General features: G+C 35.2%; 1 protein-coding gene across 2 annotated transcripts in view; it reads left to right on the plus strand.

The window, feature by feature from the left end:
- The first annotated feature begins 1,986 nt into the window (after positions 1 to 1,986).
- LOC144979468 (uncharacterized) overlaps positions 1,987 to 25,762 on the plus strand; it is a 30,578-nt gene continuing 6,802 nt past the window's right edge. The window contains exons 1-4 of one of the 2 annotated variants that reach the window (XM_078926134.1): positions 1,987 to 2,202; positions 6,728 to 6,972; positions 17,388 to 17,690; positions 21,354 to 21,582. In XM_078926134.1, the coding sequence (XP_078782260.1) occupies positions 6,876 to 6,972; positions 17,388 to 17,690; positions 21,354 to 21,582 (629 nt within the window). In that variant the 5' untranslated portion in view covers positions 1,987 to 2,202; positions 6,728 to 6,875. The remainder of the gene's footprint in view (positions 2,203 to 6,727; positions 6,973 to 17,387; positions 17,691 to 21,353; positions 21,583 to 25,762) is intronic. The other variant, XM_078926143.1, reaches the window with a different exon arrangement.

The following is a 25,762-nucleotide window of genomic DNA, read 5'->3' on the forward strand; positions in this document are numbered from 1 at the left end:
GCCATAAATGCGGACAACGATTTAGAAAGTGGAAAATCACATCCAAGTCCGTTTATGAAGACATCCCAAACACATTGGTTAGTGAGAGGGAAGGTGATGTTTAACATTTAGTGAACTGGGATGAGCTTGTCGGGTATTTCACCATAGCAGAAGTGGAGAGTAAAGTAGATAGCCGCTTTAAAGCTCGGATGATTAAAGAGATGATGCAGGACGTCTCCAATCGCCTCATTTTTCAATTCGCCACTCCAATGTGCAGGAATTTGAGAGAGTTAATGCCATGTTCCAATCAGAGAAAGCTGACCCACACTCCTTAATGAACAGGTTAGACATGTTGCAGAAAAGTTTGAGAGGTAGACTGTACAACGTAGCGGGATCAAAGAAGCCCATTGAAGAATGCGATTTTGGCTACAAATTCATTCATGAAATGCAAATTTACGTTGATTCAATTTTGGATGAAGACAACAGAGGACACGAACTTCAAAAAATGATCAACTTGAAAATGAGATGTCACAATATGCTGGACGAGGCTATGCAACAAGTGGAAAAAAGACTTCCTCCGTCAATGGACATTTTCAAGGGGTTAAGCAGCCTGAGCCCAAACATCGTCCTGTCTCAAGTTGATCGAGCGAAATTTGAAGAATTACCATCAAAACACCTTATGGGGCAGCACTGTGAGGCAATTGAAGAGCAATATAGGCGGCTGATATTTGTGATGTGGAATGATGAACCAGCGTTCAAGAAAACGGGATTGCCAACGGACACGGTCACATTTTGGGAAGGGGTCTGTTTCACACCTGGGTTTAAAGAACTAGCCCAGTATGCACTGACTTGCCTTATAACGCCTTTCAGCAACGCGGGGATTGAAAGGGTTTTCTCAGTTGTCAATGCAACTAAGACCAAACAAAGGAACAAACTTGGGCTAGATTCGCTGGATGCTATTATCAGAATTAAGACACATCTTTTCTTCAAAGGCAAATGCTGCAAACAATTCAAAGTCACGCAAGAGATGTTAGATTTGTTATCAAGGATGTATGAAACATCATCTATTGAAGACAATGCTGAATTAATGGATTCATGGTTCGCCATGAAATCATGCACATTTCCAATTGTATGTAATTGGATTCAGTAGTCTGATGTCACGCGCCCGGCAACGGCGGCCATATTGGTTCTAAACAAAGAAAATCTTTACTTTTTATTCTTCATGCTGGCGAGAACTTTTCATTCCCTTTTCATATGCCTTGTGATCAGAATGTGTAAAAGTCAATACATGATAAAATTGATGGGTTTTTTTCCCTCTTGATACGCTTTTAAGCTCGCCGGAGAAATATTTCATACGGCGTCCGCCATTGTTCCGATAGTTTAGAGCCAGTGTTACTAAGTTACCATACGTCATTAGGAAGGAAGTGACGGTACGACTATTGAATCCTATTATGGTGGTCACGAGCGCTGACTATCATAGGATAAGTTTTAGTTTTTATTTTAATTTATTTTGATGAATGAACAATTGGAATATAAACAAGTGATGGATATTGTTTCTAATTTTTTTTTTTGGAATTTTCTCTATAACTTCTTTGGATTCTGCACTTGAACCAGATTCAACAAAAAACATAAGAAACACGAAACAGTAAGTTTTCTTAATTGTCAATAATTATTTAACTGTTTACGTATTTACCTTTCATGTTAATGTATTTCTTTTTCATTCTTAAAATCCAACCGTGGTGTAGTGGTTTAGCACTCCACTTAGTAGTCAGTAGGTAAAAAAATTACCCCAACAGGAAATTTAGTATAATTCAAAAAAAAAAAAAAAAAAAAAAAGAAAAGAAAAGAAAACACGCAAGCCACCAGGATATGATAGTAAATTGTCTATCAAAAGTGAGTAGTTTTCTTTGTGGGGGTGGGAGTCAACAGACTTTGGCATTTTTTTGAGTTTTTTTGGCATTTTTTGTCTTCCCCTGGCATTTTGTTGAAAAATAATCTGGCAACCCTGGTTCCTTATTGTTTACTAAGACAGAATAGACCAGGCTCCCGAAGACAAGAGAGAGTGATGGTTGTAAATGACATTCCCAATCTGTTGTATTTTAAAAATCATTTAAATAACAAACGGTTGGTTAGTGGCAGATGTTGAATGCACCAGTCAACAGGGCGATTATATAATGCTGACAGATCAGGTTGCAACGCATCGACCACTCAGATAATTGAAAGGTAGGGTCTAGACTAGATAGTCTAGTCTAGTCTAGAGATTTAGAGATCGGGTTTTTTGTTTTTCAAGTTTTTAGTGGTTTGGTGGTATTACATTTACATTGGTATGGCGAAGTGGCAATTCAGACTCGAGTCTTAATAGTCTCCCCTGGCTCTTCGGACTCAAAACTCCAATGTGCGTGCACATACAGAGGGGAGGACGACACGAGGCAGAGGATGGAACTGATATAAATATAAAGAGTTCAGAAGAAATTCCGCTGTACTGTGATTATCCCCTGACACCTGTCTGGGGATAATGAAAATTCGTTATCCCCAGACACCTGTCTTGAAACTCCGCTCTAACAAGGTGGCGGTTTTATGCACCTCCGTTGGAGGTGTTAAAAAACGCACCGTTTTTACGCACCTCCATTGGAGGTGTACAAAAACGCACCGTTTTTATGTACCTCCGTTGGCGGTGATGGTAAATTAATGAAAATGTTGCTGCATACGTCCATGTGGTTTAAATAGTTTTAGATTGTAGTTTAGCACGCTGCTTAGTGATTACCCATGTATGTTTATAATACAATGACAATAAATTAAAAAATAATAACAATAATTTAACAAATCAAAAGTAAAAAGAAACATGGCACACAAATACACTGATCTCAAATAAATAAATAATTTTAGAAAATTAAAATCTAAGTTTTTTTTAAAACATGATAAAAAGTTGTTGAAAAAAAAAGGCAAACAAAAAAAATAAAACAAAAATAAAGTAAATATTTTTTTAAAATGTCTACAATGGGAGTCGAACCCGGTACTTTCAAGGTACGGAGCCATCTGGCCGTTCAACACATTTAATAAGGTCTTCCTAAAATATTATTTTACTTTCAATGCAACTTCTATTTTCTGGTTTTATATTTCGATTTTTTAAATTATTATCATTATTATATAAATTTATTAACAAAAACATCCTACAGATATCACAATATAACTTTCGCCATGTCCAAATACAGAAACACAATATCGCTGATGAAATTGGGTGGGATGCGCATGCGTGACGGAGGTGTATAATATAAAAACGATCCGTTAAGATACACCGTCAGCGGAGGTGCATAAAAACACTATGATTAAACAATTATCCAAATTGCAGAATATGGAATTGGAATGTTTCCAAATGCACATAGAAATAAGGAAAGGTAATAAAATATCTATAAAAACCTAAAATTAACCAACATTATCATTTGTTACTACATACACCATATGCGTCGACTTCGAAGTGGGTTTCATGGCCGAATGGTTTAGTCTTCTGCCCTGGAAGTTTTACCAGAATCGATGTTGTGGTTTCGAATCCTGGTTCCAGTTCCGCCACTTTTTTTTTTTTTTTTTTTAAATTCCGTCTTCTTTTTACAGAACGTTGCAAGGGATAAATGTCCCATCCATCCTCCCCCCACCTCTTTCACACACACTCACACTGACTCAGACTCAGCTCATACCCCTACTCAATACCCCTACTTTGGACTAGACTGTAGGATTGCTGCCTGTCTCACGCTATCAGAATATGTAATTTTTAATTATATATTTTGTCCTGATTTTATTTGCAGTGTTCCCGCGGCCTCCTTAGCCTTATATTATCAGAAATTGAAAAATGAAAACTGAAAACTCCTTGAATTTGAACATTGTGTTTTATGTTCTTAGAAAAGCTTTCTATTGTGGGAACGTATTTATTGTTGTTTCAATGTTTGTTGTTGTTTAGCTATTGAATTGTTTTCATGTTGGGTAACCTGTTGGGTGTCACTGTGAGTTTAGTTCACTGTTATATGTTATTTCTTCCCTGAGTTTGTGACGTCACAATGGGTATAAAAACGGGGTTGCATTCATTTCCCAAGCTCTTCTTACTTTGAAACTCATTATGGATTGTTGATTTAAATTAGTCTTGATCAAGTGTTGACTCTGTTTTTATTACCGGTCGGACATTCCCGGACTATTCGTGTGATTTCTTGATACATGGCATTTTTTAACTACCCATATATGTCCTTTACATATATGGAGAACGCCCACTTCAGTGGAGACTTTTTCTTGAATTTTTCCTTTATTTTACATATATCGTGAACTAGATTGAGAAATCTATTCATGACAATTGGCGCTGCGACTTAATTTTTAACCCTGCCATTTTTAAAATGTATGGTACACGGAAACGAAAAGCCGTGCCTTTAGTTGTTCAGTGAACTCAACCTGACCGCATGCCTTACCACCCAGTCAGCCCCCTTCTCCTTTGTGGGGGCGTGACCTCGGGGTCACGGTAACAATTACCTGTTGAATGATTGTTACTCACAGTCATTACATGTGTTTGTTTACTTTGTAAACCTGCTATCCCAAGTTTGATATGGTCATGAACGCAAAGAAATTTACAGAATGAAAATAGTTAGAAAATAATTGGTATAATGGTATAAATTTATAAATTACTAATATTTTGAGAAATAATTAACTTATTTTTAACTTTACCCCCAAATTGCAAAAACACGACACAATCTAATGCAATAAAACTTGGTTCAATTTAAAGACAAACAGTAGGAGAATTTACTTACGTCGTCTCTAAATGGACTTGTCAATCATTCCATAGTAATAGCCGTTTATATTTGGGATACAGTAATTGTTTCGTAAAAGTCACCGAAGTACACAATGAAGACAATTTTTTCTCATAGTTTAAAAAACAGAAAACATAGATAATTCCAAACTCCGTGGTGGTTTTAAACATAAACCACAATCGTACATTTGTACAAAGCGTAAATTATATATATCTGACTTTATGTGTGTATGTGTATGACTGCACAACTGTCTGTCGACCTGAGTGTATGTAGGTATCTGAGTTGTATTAGCATCGTTTTTTTCAAGACGTAGAGAAAGGGAGGGGGGAGAGAGAGAGAGAGAGAGAGAGAGAGAGAGAGAGAGAGAGAGAGAGAGAGAGAGAGAGAGAGAGAGAGAGAGAGAGAGAGAGAGAGAGAGAGAGAGAGAGAAGAAATGAAAGAGGATGATAGCAAGATAAAGAGTGGAAAATACAAAGGAAGAGACAGGTGGAGGGAGAAAAGAAATTAGAGATACAAAGGGGAAAATATGAGAGAGAGAGAGAGTAATATGCTTTTTTTTCTACTACTCATAACGATGCTTACGTTTCAACAGTCGTTAAAATAGTGAAGACGTGAAGGACTGAACTGGTGACCGACCCCTTTGTCATACCTCCTCGGTCTGGGTTATCTTGTTGGCATATCAAACACTGTCCCAGTCTCTGGGAGCAGTTCTTTTTGCTATTGTATGTGTATCTGAAATCATGCAAACGCATTACTTTATTAGGCATATGCAATATTCTTTCATCTCTCTCTCTCTCTCTCTCTCTCTCTCTCTCTCTCTCTCTCTCTCTCTCTCTCTCTGTCTCTCTCTCTCTCTCTCTGTCTCTTTCTCTCTCTCTCTCTCTTTCTTTCTTTCTTTCTTTCTTTCGTTCTTTCTGTTGAAGACCCATCATCAGCTGGCAAAATGTTTGCAGTGCCTTACATTAGGAACAACAGTACAACATTAACATTCTCCCATTGTCCCCATGAGGTAAATAACTTGCCACAATACAGCATCATGGTGGTTGATAATGATGATGATGATGATGATGATGATGATGATGATGATTAGAGCGTTCTTATATAATTTAAGTGGCATGCCGACTCTTTACTGTCATCAAGTTTGACCGAAATATGTTTTAACTCACATAAAATGGTAAAATGATTATAGCAAAGATATATAGGAAAGAAAAGAAAACAGGAGGGGGGGGGGGGGGGGGGGGGGGAGAGAGAAGGAGCACTGTCCTTTGTCAACACCGGTTATCGGCATTTATTTAATTGTTCTGCTAGTCTGTTTTGACTACCCCTCTGCTCGTCTTCCTGTCCGTTTTAGAGCAATTGATTATACTTATTAAATCAAATGCAGAAAAATCTCATATTATAGAACATTGCTCGCTAGACGTCCTTTAAAACAAGTGAAATTGAGTAATATTTACGATTAAATAATTTGTATGGTTCGTGAATCGAAAGTAAAGGGAAAGGAAAACATCCGCTTCGACGCTAAGAATAGTCACCAATGACGTAAAACAACCTTGGGTCGGCTTGCCTTGAATTTTTACACAATAACAATGAAAGAAATTTTTGTCGTCCATTTCAAAATTTTCTTATCTTAAAAACCTTGTATCTCAACTAATACTGATCTCTCAGAGTGGTTCTATATCATAAATTATAGGATTTTTCATATTCTACAACATATGTAATTTTCATGCTTTCAGCCCTGATTTGCATAATTCAAGGTTTTTTTTAACCTAATTCCCCCTACTATATTTATGAGTCACTTTTACTCCCTCTTTCTCTACAACCACCACCTCGTCGTCATCATCATTACTACCACCACTACCACAACCACATCATCATCACTATCACTATCACCACTACCTCAAACACCACCACATCACCATCATCATTACTACTACCACCGCCACTATGTTTTTTCACTATTACAGACAATGATTTTGCGCTTCCCGTATTGATGTTCATGGTTTGCCCACATCTTGTATCTTGTCACTATCGTTGGCATGGCCAAAAACTGGAAATCACTCACTTCTTCATCAACATTCAAAAAATGTGTGGCAAGAACTATTGATTAGCAAGATGATTCCTCTACATACATCTTTGTCAATTTGTTATTCACAATTTATAAAAAATCTGCCCTGCAATATGATTCTTTTGGGATTTCTTATTCATACAGGTAAGTAAATGGAATTTATTGCTTTATAATGGAATTCATTAAATACGGAAAGAGATAAAGGGGTAGAAAGGATGGGGGGGGGGGGGGGGGGGGGGGGGGGAGAAAGTAAGAGTTATCCATGTTTATGTCCAGAGAATAAATATAATATAATAATACTTTATTGCATCCCAAAAAGGAAATTTTTTGTACAGACGTGTTATAATATACACAATAAGATAAAAATACAATGGAAATAGGATGTATATATATATAAAAAAGGAGCAGCTCTATAACCAGAGCTGCGCTTTATAATATGAATAATTTCAACACTGTAAAATAGTTAAAACTGTCACTATAAATTGAAAATTGAAAAGATTGCAAAACAAATAAATTAATAAATTAATATTTATATTTTAAAAAAAGTAAAAATGAGAAATAATTATATAAAATGATTATTGCTTGTTGTTATAAAGCCTAATACTGGACGGCAGAAAAGATTTTCGGTGTCTCTCTGTTTTCGTTGAAATAGAGAAAGGGCGACCACTTCTTTCTGACATAATAATTGATGGTCTTAGTGGATGATACTGGTCATTTAATATTTTAGTTATTTTATTTATACAAAATTTCTCGTATAAAAGATCTACATCGTCAACATCATTTATATAGCGTTTAATGGATTTTTAAATATTTGAATTTATTTTGTTCCTTTCCACTGCTAAGCAATTGCCTCCCCAAGCTGTTATACAAAATGACAAAACACTTTCGATTACTGCTCTATAAAATAATGTGCAGAGGGTTTTATCTATTCTAAACTGAGAGGGTTTTGATAAAAAATATGTACGTCTGCACATCTTATGCCTAATTATTTTCAAGTGTTCATCCCACTTGAGCCTGTCATCAATCGTTACACCAAGGTATTTGTAGTGAGGAACTCGCTGGACGAATTGGTCCTTTAATTTTAACGGTTCTATCGGTTCCTTCACTCTCCTAAAGTCAATTACTAGCTCCTTTGTCTTGCTTATGTTAAGCTCTAGGTGGTGGGCATCACACCAAGACACAAATCTATCAATTTCTTGCCTATAAGCCACTTCGTTGCCATTTGTTATGAGGCCTTGAAGAGCGGTGTCATCTGCAAACTTTATTAAAGGTACACTCAGGTTTTGACTTCTACAGTCATTCGTGTATATTGTGAATAATACAGGGGACAATACACAACCTTGAGGAGCACCAATATTTGTAGTTATACAGGAAGATTTGTTTTGTCCTAATTGAACATATTGTGCTCTCTCCGTAAGAAATTCGAGCACCCAAGCAATTATATACTTGTTTAAATTCAGACTAGTCAATTTTTGAACAACCAACTGAGGTTGCATTGTATTGAACGCTGAAGAAAAATCTGCAAAAAGCAATCTGCAATAGCTCCTAGCGTGATCTAGATGCCTGTAGATGTTGTTTGTAAACAGCAAAATGGCATCCTCTACGCCACGTCCTGGTTTGTAAGCAAATTGATGACTATCACTCAATGGCATAAACTGATTCCTAATTTTAACAAGAACAAGTTTTTCTAAAGATTTCATGACTATTGAAGTCAGTGCAACAGGTCTGAGATCGTTCATAGTTTCAAGTTTTTCTTTTTTTGGAACAGGAATAATTTTTGAAGTTTTCCAAATTTCAGGGATCGAAACGCATTGGAGGGACCAGTTAAAAATATGTGTATAAATGGGGGAAAGCTGATGGGCACATTCTTTTAATAGTTTTCCTTTCAATCCATCCGGCCCAGCAGCCTTCCTTTCGTTTAGTTTCGAAAATACGAATCTCGTTTCCTCCTCACTGACCTCAATAGTCATTTCATCTTCCAAAGCCCTGTGTAATTTATGTTTTTCATTTTCAATATCAAATTTGTTTGCTGTGTCGAAACGTGAATAAAATTTATTTAAAGTTTCAATTTCGATATCTTCTGATATAATCGTGGGCTTTGGATTATAGTTAACAGCAGTTTTAAGCCCCCGCCACGTGTCCCGTATATCCCCAGAAGAAAAGCATTTTTCAATTTTATTTTTGTACTTGTCTCTACAACTAGATATTACTCTCTTTATCTCTTTTTGTTTTGTTTTCAGATCTTTTTTGTTTCCACTAGTAAAGAGAGTTTTCTTTTGGTTCAATAAAAGTTTTAGATCTTTTGTTATCCAAGGCTTGTTGTTAGGATAATATTTGATTTCTTTTTTACAAGACACTAGCTGTTCACAGAATTTTAAATACTCACTCACACAGTCATTCAGCTCATCCACACTATCACATGATTCAATAAAAACATTCCAGTCAGTGCATTCAAAACAACCACGCAAATCTTCACACACACTTCCGTTCCAGATCTGTACACTTTTCTTTACTGGTTTTACACGTTTAAAAACAGGGCGGTAGGTGGGGAGTAGCAAGAGCATGCAGTGGTCAGATAAACCTAATGGGACACGGGGTAAACATTTATAACTATTTTTAATATTACACAGGAATAAATCTAATGTTTTTTTGTCCCTTGTCTCGCAGTCCACGTATTGATGAAGTCCCGGGAGAGTAAAATCGTTACATTGGTTAAAATCGCCAGTGACCATCAATACGGCATCGGATGCCTTAATTTGAATGTCCTGTATTTCTTTCCTCAAATATTTTTCGCTGTGGTGTTGTCTGATGATGGTGGAATGTAGATGTTGATGATGATGACATGAGTATATTCCCGGGGTAGATAATATGGTCGTGACGAAACAGTAATAAATTCAATATAATCGTCACAATACATTTTCTTTACCTGACAGTTATTGGGGTGGCACCATTTGTTGTTAATATATGTGCACACCCCACCCCCAGTTCGTTTATTTACATTAGTCCGATCTCCTCGAAATAGTGAATATTGTTCAATATTAAAACATGATGATGGTATGTGAGGAGATAGCCAAGTCTCTGTTAACGCTATTATGGAGGCTTGACGATAGTCACTATTAAAACGACACAGTGAAAACAGTTCATCAATTTTATTTTTCAGTGATCTTACATTACCTGTCACTTCTTCTTCTTCTAGGTTCCATGCCTGGTCCAGGCTTCGGATACTGCATGAATTATCTCTCTCCATTCCTCCCTGTCTCTTGCTTTTTCAAACAGCTCTTGGATTGTTAGGTTGGTGAAGCCCTTCAGTTGGTCTATGAGTGTTTTTCTTTGTCTCCCCGGGCGCGTTTACCAGGTATTTTTCCACAACTTGCCAGGTATTCATTCTTATCTTTCCTTACTATGTGTCCGAAAAAGGATAGTTGTCGATCCACTATTAAGGGCATTAGTTTCCTTTGTTGGTATGTTTGTTTTAGCACTTCTTCGTTCGTTTTGTGTGCGGTATACGATATTCTCTGCATCCTTCTCAAGCACCACATTTCAAAAGCTTCAATGTTCTTTTGTGTTTCTGCATTTGTAGTCCAGCTTTCGCATCCGTAGAACAAGATTGGCCACAAGTAGCACTTCAAGACTCGGAATCTAATCCCGAACGACATCTGTTTGTTTTTCAAAATGTTTCCCAGGTCCATGAAGGCCTGTGTTTGGCTTGAGTTATTCTTGCTCGTATGTCTCGGTTACATCTTCCATCTGTTGTCACTATTGAACCTAGGTATTTAAAACTTTCTACGTTGGTAAGCTGCTCGCCGTGAATCGTTATATTGCAGGTGTTGTTGTTTTCGGGGTTTTTCTGTATTACCATGCATTCTGTTTTGGTGATATTCACTTCCATTCCCTTGGCTTCACTATCTACTACCACTTTGTCAACAATCTTTTGAAGTTGGATTTCTGATGTTGCAATGAGTACCGTATCGTCTGCGTATCTTATATTATTTATGTTGTGACCTCCTACTTTTATTCCCTCCATATTATTTATGCCCCTCATGATTGTTTCTTGGTATAGATTAAACAGATCTGGTGAGGCAACACACCCTTGACGGACTCCTTTCTTAATAGGAATGGAATTTCCTGTAGAGTTTCCTGTCACTACACAGGGTAAAAATGGACGAAAAGGCCGTCTGTTAAATTTTGTTTTTATTCCTCCTTTTCTCCCCCTCTTTCTTACTTTAATAAACGATGTGTCAATAGTGGGTGGTGGGGGTGACACGGGTTGGAGGGATCGGAGAGTCTCTGGAGTATAAGTTATCGATAGGCTTTTGGCAGCAAAATCACAGGCTAAAACACCATTTATGCTTATAAATATACTAATAAATATAAAAATCAGGAACAATATATACTTCACATCCATTTTGAATAAAAATTAGGCGTAAATTCCGACGATTGAATGATAAATGAATAAAAATATGTGTAGAAAATAGGTAAACATTCACAACACGTCTGTTGTCGCCGGAAGCCAGCGCAACTGGAATCGAAGTGACTATTTGTCGTACAACTATAAATAAGAAAAACATACCACCTTTCCCTACTTGTACTCCTAACAAACACTCTTTTGTGTTGAAGGTAAAATTTATCTTGTACTTGTAGCTCTCCGGTCATTCTGTTTCATAGTGCTGGGTCGAGCTTGAAACGATCAAATCGAGCGGGTTTTCGATCGAGTCCTCTAAAATCGAGCTGGTTTCGGACGGGTTTCGAGTCAGTGACGTCATCGAGCAGTGATTCGTTTGAAAAAAAAGAAAACACGAGTATCTCGTTTGCCACCGGAAACTTCACAGTCTCTTATGTCTGTGGCTGGCTTGACTGCAGCTGGTTATGATGGGGGCTGCCAGATGGCCAAGTTCAAAATTGGTTACCGTACTAAGAAACGCTTTTCTATTATTATTCATTTTTAAAAAAATGAAAAGATAAGTTTATCCAACTATAGCCGATTGTTTTGTTAATCAAAACCAATGAGTTTTTCAAGGGAGTCAGAATGCTTGTGGTGTTTGGCTATTTGGGGTCTATTTGACTACTTGGGCAAGAAGAAATCTGGCTGTCTGGCAGCCTTGATTATGATCGTTCGTCGCATCACACACACACACACACACACACACACACACACACACACACCATCAAATAGTTGTTGATGGTGAAAGGGTTGAGACCCCCCCCCCCCCCCTTTCATTATTTGAATAATAAATGAACAAGAATGGTGTGTTTTTATGAGGTAGGTAGATAATAATAATATTTGGCAGGTTCCACCCCAGACACACACGGATTGCCCGGACACGATGATAACGATGCCGACGACAATGGATGACGATGATGATGATGATGATTATCGTGTTTCTGTTTAAAAAATGATAATACTTTAGCAGGTTCCACCCCCCCCCCCCCCCCCCCCCCCCCCACACACGGATAGACCGGACCCGAATATGATGATTGTGGTATTGCTGGCTGTTACGGCTGTGATGAGGATGATGATAATGATGATGATGATGATGATGACGATGGCGCAGATGGTGATTATTTGTTCGGTCGCTCAGTGGTACAGTGTCTCTTGTCACAAAATCAAGCCTTGTCAATGACCGGATGAGTGACAGTAATTGTTGAAAATTGTGATCCAGACGTTAAGTCCATGTGTAAGGCACTTGACTCAGGTGTGAATGTATTCTTATCTTATAAGCAATGACGGGTATTGTAAAGAGCTTTAATACAAAAAGACTCCAAACGGCGATCGGTACCTACTGTACGAAATGGATGTATGGTCGATATGGCGTGCCGGAGGAATAAATTAAATTAAATATTGTGAAGTTCATTGAGCATGGTAAATCCTTGGAAATGCGCTTTGAACTAATACACCTGCTAGACAACTCCGATTCCAATATAAACGACTGATTAATGTTCCCATATATAAACTATAGTTAGCTGAAAATCTTTCTTTGTCGGGACTCCAAAAGTATGGAACGAATTAGACAAAGAAATCAAAGGGGTCTTTTAGGAGTACTGATTGATTTTAAATTGATTATAACATTGAAATGTGTTGATATTTATTTTATCCATTATTATTAGGGTGGTGGTGGTGGTGGTGATGATAAATATATTAAACATAATTCCCTTTATTCATCCCATAGAGGAGATTCGTCTTTCGGGTCTATTCTAAGGGAAGACTGGAATAACCCAAGCGACAGCCGCAGTGCAGCGCTGCAAATTTAGTTAGGGCAAGGTGACTTGCTCAAGACCACTCAGCGGCGGGTGATCGAACTCGGTACCTTTCGGGTGCCAACCAAAGACCGTACCGCTGCCCCTGATGATGATGATGATGATGATGATGGGAACTAACAAAGAATACACAGACATCTAAAATTGAAACATTCCATATTCAAAGCTAATGTTTTACTTTAGAAAATTGAGCTTTACAATATCCACTAACTGTGATCAAAGCGCTTTACAAGGGGTCCCTGGTCAACAGCAACATTTAATATGTAGGACGGGACATGCCACCTGTTAGGCGATATTACAATTTTTCAGACAAAGACAACGCTGTTAACGTTTTACACCTGAGTACGGTGAATGTGAGTAAAGAGCCTTGTCCAAAGACTCAACTATGCACCGAGCGCGAGGCTCGAACCCAGGACTTTCCGTTCCGAAAGCGGGTGTCATACCACTAGACCATTATAATGCACTAGACCCATGGCCGACTAGAGTACTATAGTTACGTCATGACTAGACCACATAGCCGCACTACTGTAGGAGTGTTCATTGATAGATGGATGCGTGTGTGTCATAGAAATAGCCTTAGTGTGTGTGTGTGTGTGTGTGTGTGATAGTCAAACTTCAGTAGGTTTAATGAAGTCTTGTCACACACGCGTGATACATCTATACGAATTTCCCTGCCACCCAGACACACTTACTAAAATCTGACAAGGAGTGAGGGCTGTGGAAGAACCACAGACTACCGTGTGCAAACGTTGGCGATTGGTATCGGATGGCAAACTGTGATCGTTTGAAATGATTCGAAACACTCTTTACCCCTCCGCTCGCTCGGATCCTGATCGTCTCAAGATCGTCTCACGTGTCAAGATCGTCTCAAGCTCACAACCCGCCTGATCGTTTTACTAACTCGCTCTTCCGGCATTGAAATCGGATGCTGAATCGTGGCTTGGCGCTCGATCGTCGATCGGGTAAAAGCGATCAAATAACCCAACACTACTGTTTCATAAACAAAACGGCGCTTTTGGTAAAAAGATGTAAAACCCTTAAAAACATTTTTTTTTAAAAATCAAAAGGCCACGGAAATATATGTGAAGACCACGATTGTCTATTTGGCTAAGGAGACCACAATCATGGACTCTTTAACTTTAGCCAAACTGACCAGTTTTCTAGGGAGACCACGATTATGATCGACAAACTCAAATGGCTTGTTTTGGATAGGTGGACCACGATTTTACCCCTGCCCCTTCATCCCCCAAAACGTCTTTCCAATAACATATTCTAAAATATTTTCATTTCTTGTGGTGTTGTCCCAATAAAATTAGTTGAGGTGTTTGCAGTTGTGTATAAATAAATAAAAGTGCACCAACATTCATATATGGTCAGCGTGGTAACCTGGTATGGTGATGTTCTACATGACGATAGTGGTGGGTTCGAATCCCATTGTTGCCAATTAACATTTAAAAAAAAACTTGCCTTCAAAAGGAGTAAATTATGTTGCAATTGTTAATATACCTTCTCACCTCTTTTTTTTTTTTTTTAGATGTTCTGACAATCCCTCCTTTCCACGCCCCCAATATTTAGAATTAAGGTGTCTTATACGAAAGCTAGAATAAGCCACATGAACATTTCTCGTTACATATTAATAGATCCTGCCGTTCACCTTAATTTAAATTATTGTGAAAAGGGGAGGGGGCTCTCTCAGAAACAGAGGAGATAATCTGAGCAAAACAAATTTGAAAAAATGGAACATGTCGTGTGTTTGTGTGTTAGTTACTATTACAAAATGTTCAAGAGGGGAGAATACTCACAAATCTAACACTAGAAAATTAAAAAAAACAAAAAAAACATTAAAAATTTTTTATTAAAAAAAAAATAAAAACACCAAAGGTTTTGTGTTGGATGTAAGAAGGATAAAAGTAACATACTCAATTTACCAATACAAGTTTTGGTAGCAAACACCAAACACATTATAAACACACAAAAAAACCCCAACAAAACAAAGCAAAAAGAACAAAAAGAACCCCCCCCCCCCCCCCCCCCCCAAAAAAAAAAAAAAAAAAAAAAACAAACACAAAAAAAAACAAACAGAAAACAAAAAAGAAAGAAACAAACAAACAAAAAAAACAAAACAAAAAACTTAAAACAACAAATAAAAAGGAAATTTAAAAGACAAAAAAAAACCAACAAAAAAACAAAAACGGAAACAATGCAAACAAGTAAAATGGAGAGTAAATTTTAGAAGAAAAAAAAAAAAGTTATTTTTGTATTGTGTGGCTGATAAATTGCATTATTATTATTATTATTATTATTATTATTATTATTATTATTATTATTATTATTATTTATTATTATTATTATTATTATTATTATTATTGAGAAAAGTCGTAGCAACACAAACAAAGTCTGCAGTCCCCGTGGTTGGAAAAACGTTGCAGGGGAGGGGGGAGTGGGGAAGTCGGGTGGCCAAAATTGTAGTCTCCTTATAAAAAAACCAGCCCATTTAATCTTTAACAATAAAAATCGTGGTCCCCCCTAGCCAAACAGGCCGGTTTCACTTATCTTTTCAGTAAAGTAGTGATCATTAGTAAAGTTTGTGTTTTTATTGTTTGATATTGATTGTTTACTAAATTGGTAAAAGATTGACTGATTTTCAATAAAATTTCAAACCCAATCTTTATGTACCAAAGAACTTCAAAAAACAAATGTTTGATGTTGGAATTAAAACGCCAAGCTGACATCTGTTCTCTCTCCTTTCCAAAACTATTTTCTCTTTATTGCGGTTCTATCAGTATAAAATGTCCTATTTATAGTATGTAATTAAGCAAATTCTATTTTTAGTAGTAGTACGAATAGGCAGAATATTGGTAATCGTAGTACATATAGGATTAGCCCAAAAGAAATTGCTAGGTCCAAATCATAAGTCAGTATCAGGAAATTCCAATTGTGATTTTGTATGTGTCCATAAACAATACATTCAATCATTAGATAAAAATATAATGAGGCACATCATACAAATAATTAGCCTATAAAAAGATGTGCCAGTGCACTTTCCTCAGTATAACAAGTTTACCTATGCAGATAGTACTCAAGCAGTAGTAGTGGTAGTAGTTTAGTCAACTCTTCTTATAATAAAATCGCACACCCTCAGGAGTTCTGGTCACCAGCGCGCATATCACTTTCGGTTAAGTTCGCCAGGTGAATCTAGCCAGTCCTTGACTGATACTAGATGATGAGTGAATGATACAATTTTCTTGCTGTTTTGCTTGATTTTTTTTTCTGAATTTCAAATTAATGTAGTAATGCAGATATTTTGTGTATCAAAAACATTTTTATACTACAATACCGTTTATTAACAGAGTTTTCATTGATTATATAATCGTAGTTATATATTGGTGTTAAAAAGCAAGAGGAATTACCCATGAAGAAATTGATACATAAATTTAAGCAAATGAAAATTTTGAAGAGAATATTTTAAAATGTTCAACACTTTTGATTGTAAAACAAAAGTAATGGAAATGATGATGAATATCTGTAGAATGAAGGCATATAAATTTTATGGCGTTAGATTGGGCTGTTATTGCGATATCAGCTCACCTGTACGTCAAAGTTGTGGATTTTGAGTAAGGTAAAAGTTATATTTATTCCAGGATCATTTGTTGATCCTGGATGATAAGAATTCCATAAAAAAAAGTGTTATAAAAGTAAAGGACATTCATTTAAAGACAATCAAAATCACTAAGAAAATCATATAGAGTAATACATAAAAACCGGATAAACCGAAAAGATTGCTAAACCGCAAGGAAATCAAAATGTTGTCATTTCTTCCTCTTTGTCTTTGTTAATCAACTATCGGTAAACTGACAAGAAATTACAGAATAACCGAAGAAAATTTTTGCTGATAACCGAACAAAATTCCCATTTCATCTGTAACTCTTACAAAGAGCTGTTATCTAATGTGTTCACTTGTATTTATTCACCGTAACGCACTAGAGACTAGTAGGCACTGGCCCGTCATTGCATACTGAAGCGGACCCTCCCCCCTCCCCCCAAACCAAAAAAACCCCAAAAAACCCAAAACAAAACAAAAAACAAACAAAAACTAGTAACTGTTGTTTTTTTGTTTTATTTGTCCATTGAAATTGTTATTAGCTGTCAGTGTAGCAGGCTCAAGTATGACTAATCTAAAATTCCCTATATGACTATATGGCATTTGAAAAGTTAATGATTGTTTTTATTTTGATTATTCAAAGACTCACTTTATTTTGTATTCATAGGTTCATTAATTAATGTTCTAATTTTTTTTTTTTAAGCAATGTCATACATTGAAGCTAGTGAGTTACCAAGTCCTGATGTTCACTTATCCCTTTTGTCATCGTGTGGAAACTCGGCAAATCTGTATTGGAATCCTCCTTTGCAAAATGTAATCGAGTCTAAGAAATTGTGTGAATTGACTGTTTACAAGACTGGTCAGCTAGATGCAGAGATTATTGACATATATCCCAACGCAAAGAATCATCTCATCCTACTAAAAAATTTGCACATTGGACAGAGTTATTCAGCATTTATTGTGTGTGACCGAACTACAAAGACCAATATTGTTGACTTCATTTTTGGTAAGAAGTGATAACAGCAATTATAATGCTTTACATAGCTTTTGTTTGCATAGGAAGCGTTGCATTTACAGCACCTGCTCTCAAAATGTTTAACTAAATCCCTACTCAGGGTAGTTTTATTTTACTAATGATCTATTCACCTAGCAGTGAATGGGTAGATAAGTCTCACTACATATATATATTGAAAAAATTAAAGTGACGTTGATAGGAACTGGTCATCATGCTGCTGACCTAGTACATTGTCCTGTAAACGTGACAATCCTTATTGTCTGTTTTGAATATGAGCTTTTATCAATAACCACAAACAAAGTACAAGGTGTCCCAGTCCCAGTCAACAGAAGGACTTAAGATGCGCGAGACACCATATTTTTTTTTTCAACTCAGCGTCAACGTTTTTACACATGAGTAAATGAGTAAAGAGCCTTTTTTGAAGGAGTGTGTTTTTTTAGAGCGTATGCCTTTATCAGGACATATACAGTATATATATATATATATATATATATATATATATATATATATATTATATATATATATATATATATATATATATATATATATATATATATATATATATATATTATATATATATATATCACTGTGTGGAATCAGCGCTATTTCAGTTGGAACTCCCAAGGGACCAATAACCCTCCCTGCTCGCTACCTGCATGAGGTCATTGGAGTTCAACTGGTATCAAGCAGTGCCGTGTCCAATGGGGGCAATTATGGATATTTATGGTCTTATAATATGTCTGTATAGCGGGAAAACAATAACAGACTCTTTCACTTCATTATTTTGATTTGAAATATCAGTTGTCTTTCTAAACATCAGTGAAAATTTGACATTCTTGTGGTTAATAGTTTTCTTTGAATATCACAAATTGTTGATCTAATTTTAAGTGCTTGTAAATTATGGTGCACTTAAATAAAAAAATTGCTATTCAAAACTCAGCGGCAGTATCTCAAGAATTTTAATAAATATCAAAAGTACATATATGCATCTATGTTCCTGTGCAATATTATCATATTGGCAGTTGATTTTCTTGATTTATTCATGGTTTTGTAAGTTCTGTATATTGTTTTTACCAATTCCGTTCCTCTCAAACAGTTGTGTTGATCATAACAGTAAATTGATATGATTGTGGTAAAATAACTCATAAAGATAATATTTGATTGACCAGTAAAGACTAAAAACTAATATTGTGTATGATGTCAATATCTCAATTTACTATCAATCTGCCTATAAAGTATGATTCTTTACAAGAAAAAATCAATCACCCAACAAGGTTACTGGACATGCTACAAATATTGCAGTATCAATCATCAATTACAACTAACACTAAGCACTGGTACTGTTAAATTAAATGATTTGCTCAAACAGACGGACATAGTATGTGGACAAAAGAGGATTCAAAAGTATGAGGGCATATAGTTTATTCCAAGTAGTAACCTTTTTCTCCTTATTGACCAACTACATTCAAAACGAACACACTGTCCATATAGTTTATATAGAATCATCTCATTTCCTCCAAGAATACACATTTAGTCATTGTCTTATAAAGTCATCTGATATACCATTGAACTCCAGTCAGTCAAATTTAGAGATAAAACAATTGAATAACAGTCAGAGTCAAATCAGTATAACACCACAGGCATAACACAGCAGATCATTTAATTTTTTGGGAAATCACTGATATATATATATATATATCTGGACGCTTCAGTCTATAAAAAGTTAACACATTCACTTGTGCATAAAAGGAGAACTTGAACTTACATTATATTACTTATTCAACATGCAAGAATACCCTAAACATTGACACCTATATGACACTATAAAGTCGGCATTCCCTGAGACAACCACACAAAAGTAGTACCGTATACATCTTCAAACTATAATGCCTAACAGTCATAAAAAAAATATAATTTTGACTTGAATCGTAAGGGATTTAAGTATAGAAAAAAGTTATCAAGCCATTTAAAAGTTGACTTTCAAATGTGCCCAAAACTTATAATATTTAAATCAGTTCAATGCTTAAAAAATAATATTAGTATTATTTTCGTTTAATGGTTTATATTTTATTCCTAAACTGATATTTGGACATAATTCATGGCATGGAGTACTATGGGAGAGAAAATAAGGATCTCACCAAGTCATGCCAAATAAGAAATTTACAATAAAAAATTCATATCTTTTAAGGTTTTACTGCCCGGACAACAAAACTTGGCATGTGTCAAGATCATCATTTTTACTTTATAATGATGCTTGTTTCAATCATTTTCTGCCGCTGGGAATTAAATTATTGATATGCAAATTGCAACAAATTAATTTCATTGATAGCTCAAAAACCACTAAATTGACACCTCTCTTATGAGCAGCCTTAAGAGGATAAATTATTATCAACCATGGCATATGATGAAAGAAACCTTTGCTTTGCTTGTGGTGAGGGAACAATTTTCATATTTGTGTTAGCAACTGAGCAATACCATAAAATATTGCAACAATTAATTACCATCAGCGGCATCACAGATTCCTACTGACCGCTACCTGTTCCACCCATGGGCTGACCCCACTAATGGGGTCAGGTTGACCTAGCACTGAAATACCACTCAGAGGGGAAAATGCCACGCAGTGATATATATATATATATATATATATATATATATATATATATATATATATATATTATATATATATAATATATATATATATATATATATATATATATATATATATATATATATATATAATTATAAAACAAAAACCATGAAATAATAGTGCTCAACTTTAGTATAAAAGGTTACTATTATTATAAAATTTATGATAATATAATATAATATAGTATATATTATATATATTATATATTATATAATATATGATATATATTTATAAAACAAAACCTGAATAATAGGCTCAACTTTAGTATAAAGGAGCTATTTTAAACATTTGAAATATAATTAAGATAGTTTGATTCTACAACGTTGTTATCGAGCGTTGCTCTCATCAGGAAGTATTTCCTGATGAAAAACGCTCGATAACAACGTTGTAGAAGTCAACTATCTTAATTATATTTCAAATGTTTATATTATATATATATATATATTATATATATATATATATATATATATATATATATATATATAAAACTTGCTTATAAGAGTTTCTGCTATAAACTCTGTTTATAATGTAGGGGAATGTCAATGACTAATTTTTTAAGAGGAAGATGTTGACTTGAACTTGATGTAAGTATGTGTCAGCACTGGATTGGATTGTTTTATCTGCAAGCACTACAATCCATTTTTCAAGGAGTGGAGAGTGAGTGCATTGTCACAAATTTGTTATTTATCCTTTATTGATTTTACAACGGAGCATTCTCTCTCTCTCTCTCTCTCTCTCTCTCTCTCTCTCTCTCTCTCTCTCTCTCTCTCTCTCTCTTTATCTATCTATCTATCTATCTATCTATCTATCTATCTATCTATCTATCTATCTATCTGTCTATCTATCTACGAGTGTGTGTGTGTGTGTGTGTGTGAGAGAGAGAGAGAGAGAGAGAGAGAGAGAGAGTCTGCTTTGTAAAATGCCAAGTTTTTGGTTTTTACATTCTTGGTATAATACGTTGATAGAATGTTCACAAATGCCAAAGTAAGAAACTTTTTTCTTTTCAGGTAAATCTTGTGGGGAGATTAATAATCTAAGTGAACATGAGAATCATAATGAAAATTCAAGGCGCAATGAAAATGCAAAAGTGGAGGTGCTGAAGTCAGAGAAGTTTAGCACAGTGGGGCTTTTAAGTGCAGTTATATTCTCAGTCATTGGAACTCTCCTTATATTTGTTGTTGTATATTATACCTGGAAAAAATATCAACACAGACAAAGAGTTCTCCGAATTTTCAGGTAAACTTTATATTGTTTTTTGGATGGGGTCAGAGGAAGGCAGAAAATATTTCTTTAGTATGTGACTAAGTATAGAGGATGGAATGAAAATGCATAAAACATAATGTCCCTTCTATTTCTTTATATTCATCAATATGAACGTAATGCCACAAGAAAACCAATTTGATAAAGTTTTGATCCAGATTATTTCCATTGATGTCTGACTCGATTGGTTTTATAATCCATCTCTAGGTAACCTATCTGATTAACTCTTTAGTTGCCAAGCATCCTGGCAGTAAAAGAAATCCCAGTTGCCAAGCCTTTTGGCCAAAATGGACGAATATTGTGTGCTTTCAGAAAAAAAATCACTAAAAAAAAAAGTAATCATCACACATACTTCATATTTTCATAGGTATATAAGAATAGATGTGGGTACAGTTTGACGTAATGTGATATGCAAATTAGGTCACATTACCTTGGCGGCCATCTTGGATATCTAATTAATATTCATTTTTCATGTATGTCTGTGTTTATGGGCCTGTATCTCCACCATATATGAATAAAAATGTTTTTTTATTGTTGTATGTTATTGAGTAATGATTGAACAAAAAGGACAGAAAATATCATATTGATATCTCTTCATTTACTGTGGGTTTTTTCTTCTTTGTGTGGGGGGTGGGAGGGAGAAAAAATAAGTAACATATTTCCTCTCCCAAAACATCGGGGGGAAAAAGCTGAAAATACTTCACAAGATAACCTTTTCTTCATTAAACCCAACATCCCTTGCTCCAGAATTGTTTTCAACCTCAATGAGCCATTCAGCTGGATTATGAGTCTCTTCATGTGTCGATACATTCCATATCCATTGGTTACCATCACCTCGAGCATTTGTGCCACGCCCCCTTCTGTTTACATTCTGTAAATTGTCCCCACAAACCCCTGGAACATCACTAAAATCACTGTCTGACCCTCCCTCGTCACTCCTCGAACTAGATTCAATGTCCGTAATCTCCAATTCTGATAAAAATTTATCTCCTGAGTCACTATCATGTCTATACACATCAATCTCTTCATCTGATTCCCTAGTGGAATACAAACAAAGCCTTGGCAACGGAAAAGTACGATAAAAACAATGTAAAAATCGAATTTAAATCATGAATGCACGAGAAAATGCTGTCAATAGCCGTCAGTGAGATGTATGGCAGTTCAGCAGTATAATTACTGCTCGTAGAATTAATTATTCGCCTCGATAATAGCGGTCATTGACTCGTCGCCGTAGAGCGACCGTGGCAACTCAGCGACCTTTTTTTTTTTTTGGTCGCCGTGCGGCGACCGTGGCAACTAAAGAGTTAATCTTAACCCAAATATTCCTTTAAAAAATCACAAATCAGAAATGATTTTGTGACTAAAGTGAGAGAAATGTAGTAGCCTTTAAATTTATGATATACTTAATACTAATAATATTGTTGATGATGATAATGATAATTGATAATATTATTAATAATAATAATAATAATAATAATAATAATAATAATAATAATAATAATAATAATAATAATATAATAATAATAATAATAATAATAATAATAATAATAAAATAATAATAATAATAATATTAATAATATGATGATGATGATGAATTTATATATCGCCTGGTTCCAATCAAAGAATTTCACCGGTTCTTTACAACAACACATCATATATCATACACATATATTAAACTGACAAGTTAAAAACTATATTGATTGATAATAATATATATTATAATAAAATACAGTAGAATTACATTAAACCGAAATTTTGGGGACCTTCTAAACCATTTCGGTTTAAAGCAAGTTCCTGTTTTGCAATGTTTGCTAATGCAGACTAATCGTATCATCATGGGTTGTTTCCCTATAAATAAAGTTGTTAAATAAATGCCGTCTTGGTTACCATTTTTTCTTTTTTTTGTTTTAATTTCTTTTTTTTTTTTGGTGTGTTTTAATTAAAAATATTTTGGGGGGTTTTGTTGGGGGGGGGGGGGGGGGGGGGGGGGGGCTTGGTGGTCAAAGGAGATCTCATTGAAAAACTAAAGATTTTGGGGGTTATCTTAGCAGATTTAAATTATCAGGTCTTAAATTTCGACTGGGTTCATATAAGTGGATAAATTATTGAAGGTGGACAGGAGCAGAATTGTTTAAGCAATTGAAAACGTGGATAATTTTTAAAATATGCAATTCTGATCTCTACAGGTAACAGATGTAGGCACTCCAAAATAGGGGTAATATGCTCACGCGCTTTTTAGTTAACGTTACCAATCAAGCTTCTTTGTTCTGTATCTTTTGGATTTGATTAATGACATTATTATCACAACCTGAGCAAGCTATTGCAATAATCAAGGCGACTAAAAATTGTAGAGACAACTAGTATTAATATCAAGAAGCCTTCTAATAGCAGAAATAGATCTAAGGGAGCGTTCACATATTACGTCATCAGCTAGGGGGGGAGGGGGGGGTCTACCAAATGTTGACATGTGTTGACATGGGGGAGGGGGGGGGGGGGGGTCAGACCCAAGATGATGTCATCAAAACATAGGCAAATTAGGCCTATTTTATTAAATGCAAGAGCTTCAAAAATGGCATTCCAAATAAATTAGCAAAAAGGTGAAAAATTAATTAAATGATGGAATCATCAAAACCGATTGAACTGCTCAAACTGCTTGCTACCATTCAGTTTTGATTCTGAAAAGTTTTCTTCATCAATCATTTGATTTGGTTGTGTCTAGTTTATTAAATTTATTTTGGAGTTTTCATCTGAATAATGAGTAATAGTATTAGTAATACACATCTCTATGAAAAGTTTGTTGATGCCTATTTAAAGGCACATCCTGATGACAAGCGCCAACTTGCATTGGCAAAGGCCCAAGCATTATGGAATGGGCTTAAGGCCAATAAAGTTGTGGACAGAGAAAAAGCTGATAACATGATCATCCAATGGCGTGCAAAGGCAGCAAGCATATCTGCAAGCAAAATTGGAATGTGGGCTGCCCTAAATGTTCATTGTATCACTCCTCGATCACAGCAATGAAAGACCATTCACGAAAATGCGGCATACAAGAAGAACAGCAAATGGGAGAAAGTGATGACGATGAAGATGAAATTGATGATACTATTTATAGTACATTGCCAGAGGTCCAAGGCAGAAACATTTTTGAATCAATTAATTTTATGTTTGGAAATTGAAACAGAAATTCATTCCACTAAAAGACTAATATGCTATAAAATAAGTTGCCTCCTATACTATTTTAAATTACACTTTCTGAAATTTTTTAAATAGCACCTGCACCAAGTAGCCTAATTTAAATAATGTTTGTTAGATTTTATCTTTGCAAATTTAAATTTTATGTCCCCATTGTATCGTAAAACATAAATTATCAACAGTTTCTGAAATTAATAAAATGTCTGAATGTGTTTTATCAAACGTTGATAATCAATGTTTATGGTTTGAAAAATGAATATAAATATTGTGAAATTAAAGTTATCTTTTAGTTTTTATTAAATTAGATGACGTCATCATCTGTTGGGGGAGGGGGGGGGGTCAGGTCAATGATGACAAGTGATGACTTGGGGGAGGGGGGGGGGGGTCTAAAAAGGGCAAATTTTTGATGACGTAATATGTGAACGCTCCCTAAGATAAAAATTGCAGGATCTAATTAGGTTATTGACATGGGCAGACATGTTTAATTTGGTGTCAAATATTACTTCTTTAGTTCTCACCGGGTCCCTAGTGATGGGAATTACACAATCATATGTTGATTCAGAGCGTTGAAAGGTATACATGGCCATGTCTTGTAATTTGTAACACCTCTGTTTTGATTTCATTTAACCTGAGTTAATTGCAACACATTCAGTCAATAATGTCAGAGATACAATTTTCTATATCCACTATAACATTGAGATAATTGTCAGTATTAATGGGAAACAATGTGTTTTTCATTTGATCCATTCTATTATTATTCCTTCAGTGCAAAGTGACTAGAGTTAATTCAGCTTGTGGCCTATTTATTTGTGTTCTTTATTATTGTTGTTGTTGTTGTTGTTGTTGTTGTTGTTGTTGTTGTTATTGTTTTATTATTATTATTATTATTATTATTATTATTATTATTATTATTATTATTATTATTATTATTATTATTATTATTATTATTATTATTATTATTATT

Source organism: Berghia stephanieae, chromosome 1 (genome assembly GCF_034508935.2).
Source record: "Berghia stephanieae isolate SIO BIC M18660-M18661 chromosome 1, UCSD_Bste_1.3, whole genome shotgun sequence".
Classification (NCBI taxonomy): domain Eukaryota; kingdom Metazoa; phylum Mollusca; class Gastropoda; order Nudibranchia; family Aeolidiidae; genus Berghia; species Berghia stephanieae.